Below are 8106 nucleotides of genomic sequence, written 5' to 3' on the forward strand. Positions count from 1 at the left end.
CATGAATCAATATGAATAAGTATTCAACATAATAGACTGGTACCTGAGTTTAATAGAGATAGAGATTTTTATATAAAAAGCTCATGACCGTATTGTGTAACTTGATAAGTAATGATGCTGTTCTCACCATTTTTCAACTTGATTAAGAAGCCATTGAAATATACTTTTCAAGCCCTGATTTAATTGCTATTACTGATGATTCTTTCAGTAATCATGAAAAAACCGATTTTCTCTTTCAAATCGCATAAACAATGTGCTGTAACTCATCAACCAATTGTGCGACTCCCATCATATTCTGATAGAATCAAGAAGGTATTGTTATCAATTTTTTTAGCCACTACTAATTCCATTTTGATGAAAATTTTTTGAGTGATCATTGAAAAATCGATTTTGGAAAAATATCATTTTTGTGAATCTGTATGAAAAATTTAATTTTAATTGACGTCAGTGAATAGAGCTAATTAAAGTCGACATTCTTGAAATTCCATTGATCCCTTATATGAAAATTTCGAACAAAAATGAAGAAAAATCGCCTACCACAAAAAATTGAAACACTTGAATTAAAAAAAATCGAATAATAAAATCTTAAGTTCAACCGGAATTGTCAACCGCAAGTGCAAGTGATAATTCTTTTTTTATGTGTTCGGTGGGGAAAAAGGTTAATTGAGAAACAAGTTTCGATGATGATTCATTAGGTACTGATTTCAACGTGAGAATCATTTCCCTCTTTCTGAAACAGGTCTTTGTGTATTCTCGGGAATTCGTTAGAAAGTTGAGTACTCGCGAGTACGATGACAAAAATGGACGTACGTGCGCGCCAATGAGTAGAGATGTTCTTCTTGTTACTCATAAAATGCATAAGACGTTCTAAATTTTTTTTCCGGGCGAGAGAGATGATGAGGAGGAAATGCCGGCAGTCGGGCGTTCATTCATCATTCAAGGGGAGTTTAAACTCGATTACGTATTATTTATATTGTGACGAAAATAAATGGAGAATCGAAGGCAATTACCGTTTTGGAATGGAATTGCCGTCGATTTTCTTGACCCAGATACTTGGGTTACGGTTCCAATGTCTCAAAATAATACCTACAAATTATTGATCGCCCCAAATATTTTAATGATGACAGAATCCACTCGAGTGGTGGAGGAATTTTATTGGATCCGAAAAGTGTAGTCTGACATTTTCTCACAGAATTTTTACTTCACCCAGAAAAAAACCGTATTTTGAGATTTCAAAGAGCTTAAATTGAGGATTAAATGGAGATTTTCACGTCTTAAGTGTTTCGTGTGCAGAAGGAAGGGGAGTCTTATTGTTCTCGAGCCCTGATTCAATCGCTGAGCACGAAATTTTCCAATTTTCAAGTAACTATTTAAGTGTGCATTTGAACATTTTTTGAATATTGATTTTATTTATCAGATTGATTGATTTTTTTTCTCATCACCTACGGGTGTCAAATAATTTTTATTGGATGTTTTTCTAATTATTTCAATAATAATAATAATAATAATAATAATAATAATAATAATAATAATAATATAATATTATAATTATAATAATAATTATTATTAATGATTATTATTATTATTGAAATAATAATAAATAATGATTATTATTTATAATTTATTTATTTATGAACAACGAATGTTTGAAAATGAATAATTTTGTGCAAAATGTAATTTTAACGACGCTGAATATTCATATAAATCTGTCGTTAAGTTGAAAAATTTTTTTACTTGAAATTTCAAGAGTATTTTTACAACTCTGTAATGATAATTACAAGTTTCATTGACATCATACAATTAAAAAAAAATGTTCCCTTTAATTTGCAGAGTGGAAAGCTCAGCACTGCAGTTAGTATGCCCGTTGGATTCTCGTCCAGTGCAGCTGGTCTTCCGGGGATTGCAGGTGTTCAAGGAGAAGCGCGCCCTCCTTCGCGATGTTTCCGGGGTGGTAAAACCCGGCGAGCTGTTGGCCGTTATGGGACCCTCAGGTGATTGTTTGGTTTCGGCTATTATTTTCATTCCCTACTCCACAATCATAACATTTGCGCTGCCCCTCCCAGTCTCGCTGAGTGACGTAAATCATTTGGGAATGAGGAGGGCATGAACTCTGCAGGGAAAAGAGTTTCTAGTTCGCAGTCAATATCTCGGAATTTACCATACAATGGGAGAAAATTACTCCTGAACTTTCAAGTAAAAAATCTTGAAATTTTTAACAATCACTCGTTGACACGACATTTTCATGTATTTTAGTATTGAAAAATCAGTTGAATTCTGGAGTATTCAATGGAATTGCAATTTTCAAGGGCACGTGATGATGAAAATTATTTAATAATTTGACAATTCAAGGAACGATTTCCCTGAATTTACAATTTGAATGAGAGATTCCATGAACGATTTCATCTTGAAGTAGCTCTACCCTTCGATAGAATTTGACACTGAAAATTCATGTTTTCATTGAAAATTCCGAAACTTGCCGGAATTTTCAAAAGGGAAAACTCGCGTTGCTAAAAAATTTGTAAATCCCCAAAATTTTCAATAAAATTTGCGATCTCATTTCGCAATTTCAATTAATAATTTGAGAATTCAAGCAACAATTTCCCTGAATTTACGATTTGAGTAAGGAATTCCATTAACGATTTCATCTTAAAGTAGCTCTACCCTTCGGTAGAATTTGACATTGAAAATTCATGTTTTCATTGAAAATTCCTAAATTTGCCGGAATTTTTAAAACAGAAGACTCGCGTTGCTAAAAAATTTGTAAATCCCCAAAATTTTCAATAAAATTTGCGATCTCATTTCGCAATTTCAATTTAATAATTTGAGAATTCAAGCAACAATTTCCCTGAATTTACAATTTGAATGAGAGATTCCATGAACGATTTCATCTTAAAGTAGCTCTACCCTTCGGTAGAATTTGACATTGAAAATTCATGTTTTCATTGAAAATTCCTAAATTTGCCGGAATTTTTAAAACAGAAGACTCGCGTTGCTAAAAAATTTGTAAATCCCCAAAATTTTCAATAAAATTTGCGATCTCATTTCGCAATTTCAATTTAATAATTTGAGAATTCAAGCAACAATTTCCCTGAATTTACAATTTGAGTAAGAAATTCCATTAACGATTTCATCTTAAAGTAGCTCTACCCTTCGGTAGAATTTGACACTGAAAATTCATGTTTTCATTGAAAATTCCGAAATTTGCCGGAATTTTCAAAAGGGAAGACTCGCGTTGCTAAAAAATGTGTAAATCCACAAAATTTTCAATAAAATTTACGATCTCATTTCGCAATTTCAATTTTTCTCCACCAAAAACTCCTGTAACTTGATTCCATAAACTACTCCTACTAAATTTTTTCCTTTGTGTGCTCCCCCCGAGGCAATTTTTCATTTATTTTTCCATCCTTTCAACTCTCTGTCTCGTCCCTCCAGGATGCGGAAAAACGACACTATTGAATTGCCTATCCGGCCGAGTGGGCACGGACGGCGGAGAAATCTGGCTGAATCGCGAAAGACTGACAAAAAGATCGCGTCGAAGGATCTGTTATGTACAACAGCAGGACGTCTTTTTTCCCGATCTCACACTGCGTCAGACGCTCGAGGTAAGCAACAAAATTTCTTGGTATACGTTTTATTTCATCGTAAAGATAAACCTTGAGAGATAAACGTATGAACATATCCTTGATCGGAGTGGAAAAAATGTTATTCGTTGGAAAAAAAATTTGTTAATTTGAGAAAGTTCGCGTTGTCCTTAGGACAGGGGATTTTCCACTTAATTCTGGGGGAAATGTCTCTGACCTTCAGCACCAAAAGTGATTAAATTCAAGTGAGAGATTTTATTGCATTAAAAACCCTGGAATTTTTCAATCGAAAACGCTTCAAAGGAACAACATTTCGAAATTGATTACTTACGTGTTTCATAAGATCTTTATTACTAGAACTATAAACCAATTACTGTAGAGTGAGGATCTTATCGAGATTAAAAAAAAGTATGAGTTAATCTGAGCACTATTTGAGGCATAAATTACTGAAGATTAGAGCTTTATCATCTGATTCTGTGGAAAAAATATTTCTTAGAAATAAATCTAGAAATTTGTGGATCTTTTCTGTAAAGGCTGAGTCACATCCCATCCCCTAAAAGTGCTCTCAACCCCCCAAAAACAATCAAAAATTTTGCCAAAAAAAATCGCGAGGCAGTTCTCCCCTCTCGAAACAACGTAAATTACTCCAAAACAAATTACCATTTTCCGCGCGTGTACAATCAATCCCAATTATGCTTAAACGTTTCTTATCGCGTCACGATATCTCCCGCGTTAACGTACGAAAGCATTAGAAACCCAGGAAATCGCCCCAACGCCGCCCGCCAAATTCCGCCTGAACGGAAAAAAATCCTAAAAACTCGATAAATCACTTATTGCGGAGAAAGATCTCTCAGCGCAGATGCAGCAGAATTTTTTAATCAAAAAAACTTTTGAAAGGAACAGCATTTCGAAATTGAATCACTAGAGTGAGGATTTTATCGAGATAAATAAAAGTATTAATTAATCTAAACACTATTTGAGACATAAATTACTGAAAATTAGAATTTTATCATCTGATTCTGTGGAAAATATTCTAAAAAATGAATCAAAAAATTTGTGATTCTCCTCTGAGTCACATCCCGTCCCCTAATACTGTTCTCAACCCCCCAAAAAACACCATAAATTTTGCCAAAAAAAATCGCGAGGAAGTTTTCCCCTCTCAAAACAACCTAAATGACTCCAAAACAAATTACCACTTTCCGCGCGTGTACAATCAATCCCAATTATGCTTAAACGTTTCTTATCGCGTCAAGCTATCTCCCGCGTTAACGTACGAAAGCGTTAGAAACCCAGGAAATCGCGCCAACGCCGCCCGCCAAATTCCGCCGGAACGGAGAAAAATCCTAAAAACTCGATAAATCACTTATTGCGGAGAAGGATCTCTCCGCGCAGATCTATCAGTCAGGCGCTTGTGCGCATGCGCAGATGCACTCGGCGGGTAACCGTTACGCGTTGTTTCACTAGCCGGGCCTCTTATCGACCACAACAGGGAGAAACGATCACTTCACGCTGTGTGACGTCATAACTCGGTCAGTGAACCGTGCGTCTTACGTGTTTCAAAAAGCATTCGGCGCCTGGTTCTACACGCGTTTCATGTGCGCTATGTTTTATTTGGCCCGTACACACTCGCATAACCACCGAAATTGGAGAGTCGGGAGAGGGGGAGCTGTCAAGTGAGAAAAAAAACATGGAAAGGGGTTTTTGAATTACTCCGGAGTCGATATGGACTCGGAGGAGAGAAAGGAAAGGCGAAGTCGATGGGATAATTTCAAGGGTCTCACATATTTTATCGAATACATCGCAAGGAAGTACAGGAGGGGAAAAGTCAATGGAAAATAAAGGGATTAATAGAGGGATTTTTATTTTTATTCGAGAATTTAATAGAATAAGTCAATCTTTTTCCTGAAAAAACGTCAAATTAAACCAAAAATTAAACCTTTAATGAGATTAAAGGCTTTTGAGGTACACTGAGAGAAATAATTTGTTCTGTTGAAAAATTATATGCTCTCCTGAAGAGATCTTTTGTCGTGTTGAATCAATTTACTTGTGGACAAAAAAGAAAGTTTCCACCAAAACATGATAATTTTCGTGGTAGTAATTGGTCTCGTGAGACATTTATATGTCTTTCGGGTAAATACATTCGTTCTACAGAGAATTATTTGAGGCTCCGGTTTTATCAAGTCAATGTTATTGTGTAGATATTAAATTTCTTTCTGTCGAGTTGATTAATTTCCCTCAAGTAAATCTACTCCACTCTTTACACTGCAGTGTAATTTCAATTTAAAAAACGTTATTTTTTAGTGAATTATTTTTATTTTCTTCATCATGTCTTTCCGATATTCTTGATGCATAATAAAATATGGAATACATCAACAGGAAGAAAAAACCAGATGGCTGTCGCATTTACATAGGAACAAAAAAATCACTTACGATAATGTAGGAGAGAAATAAAAACTTTAGCGATTAATTACATCAGCATAAAGTTGAAAGGCAGGCACATCAGTCAGGTTAAGGATGCTGTCCTTTATTAAAAACAGAAGAATTTATTTTTATTAAAATGATATCCGTTTCATTTTCTCTGTCATCTCTTGGGCGAAATAAACTAGAAAAAATCGAGAGGAAGAGAGAATTCAGAGTTTCTCTCGTCTACAAAGGAACACGAAATTAATTTAATTAATTAACTAATTAATTAAAGGAAGATACCATTCAAATTAAGAATGTTATTCTTCACTAAAAATAGAAAAATTTGTTTTTTCAACATAAAAAAATTTTATTCGTTCGTATTTCCATTTTCTCAATCATCTCTTGTGCAAAATAAACTTGAAAAAATCGAGAGGACGAAAATTTTGAGTTCCTCTCACTTACAAACAAACACAAAATTAATATAATTAATTAATTAATTAATTAATTGAAGAGAGACACCATTCAAATTGAGAATGTTATTCTTTACTAAAGACAGAAAAATTTGTTTTTTCAACATGAAAAAATATCATTCGTTCATATTTCCATTTTCTCAATCATCTCTTGTGCAAATAAACTGGAAAAAATCGAGAGGAAGTGAATTCAGAGTTTCTCTCGCCTGCAAAGGACCAAAAAATTACAAAAAAGTAAAAAAGAAAAATCTTGTTTATTAATTACATCGTTATCAAGTTTAAAACGAAGACAGCATCCAAATAAAGAATTTTATTAATTAAAAACAGGAAAATTTATGTTTTCAACTTAAAAAAAAAAACATTTGCTCATATTTCCATTTTCCATTATCTCTTGTGCAAAATAAACCATAAAAAAATCTACAGAAAGAGAGAATTCAGAGTTTCTCCGACCCACAAAGGAGCAAAAATTAATTGCAAAAATGTAAAAATAACACTTGTTTATTAATTAATGCATCGCCATCAACTCTGACTGAAACCATCATTCGAATTAATTACTTCATGCTGCACCAAAAACAGAACAATTTATTTTTCCCAATATAAAAAAAATATCCCTTTCATATTTCCATTTTCCATCATCTCTTCTGTAAAGTAAAACCTAACGTCGGTAGCATCAAATTACTACCAACAAATAATCCCATCAAATTCGCAACTCCGCTCTTTATTAAAAAATCCTATATCCCAGAGGTTTATTTTTTCCTAGAAAAAATACAAAATGCAATCACCTCCCATGGAAAATAAAATATGCAAAAAATAATCAACAAGAGAAACCCGAGATATCTCTCGCCCCAAACAGGAAGAAAAAATCGATTACGAAAGACTAGAAAAGAACGAGATAGAGTTGAAGTGAATAGGAGTCATCCAATTGTATCTGGCACGTGCGTGTAATGCGTCGAAGAAAGTCCGGCGCGAGGATATCGTACGTGCAGAACGACACGTGAACGATAAAGCAGTTTGAGGTGTCGCAATTCCCTCGGCTTTTATTCCCTTTTTAAAAATCCACCCGTGAGAGAGAGAGAGAGGGAATGAAATTGGATTAACGGTACAAGGGGCTCTTTTATGGGTTAGAGAGGCAAAAGGTCTGTTCCACCGAAACAGAACTCGAAAATGTTAATTTTCGGGACACAAAGCGAAGAGAAAGTTGCCCATTAGTATAGGTGCTCTCTGGAACCCCCTCAAGACGCTAAAAAGGGCCTCCGGATGATTAGCTGAAGCTAGTTTAATGTGAGCGGAGGGGGATTTTAATCCAATCGTAACAACTGCAGTGCAGATACACTCAACAAGGGAAAATGGATTGTACTGGTCGGACTTGCTGAACTCGTTTCGTGTTCCATTCGCGACAAATCGAATCATTCAATGCATTTTGTACTCTCTTATTCTGTTTCTCCAATGCTATGATACATAAGAATAATGAAGTCCATTGAAATGAAGTAGAATAGAATGACATTGTGACTGGTTTGACGGGTTAAAATGAATGTAAAACTAATTTTAAGTAATTGAGTATTGATTTTGTCTTTTTATTTGAGACTTTGAGGAGATCGAGGAATTACATTTCGATGGTTTTTTGGTCTCAAATGAAAGAGCGGGTCGAGAAA

General features: G+C 34.5%; 1 protein-coding gene across 1 annotated transcript in view; it reads left to right on the plus strand.

Moving 5' to 3' along the window:
• The first annotated feature begins 1963 nt into the window (after positions 1 to 1963).
• The window catches only part of LOC107038866 (ABC transporter G family member 22), a 22957-nt gene continuing 16814 nt past the window's right edge, over positions 1964 to 8106 (plus strand). Inside the window, exons 1-2 of the mRNA XM_015258178.2 lie at positions 1964 to 1991; positions 3433 to 3602. Coding sequence (XP_015113664.1) covers positions 1979 to 1991; positions 3433 to 3602 — 183 coding nt within the window. The 5' untranslated portion in view covers positions 1964 to 1978. The remainder of the gene's footprint in view (positions 1992 to 3432; positions 3603 to 8106) is intronic.

Source organism: Diachasma alloeum, unplaced genomic scaffold (genome assembly GCF_001412515.2).
Source record: "Diachasma alloeum isolate Michigan unplaced genomic scaffold, Dall2.0 Dall_scaffold_00289, whole genome shotgun sequence".
Classification (NCBI taxonomy): Eukaryota; Metazoa; Arthropoda; class Insecta; order Hymenoptera; family Braconidae; genus Diachasma; species Diachasma alloeum.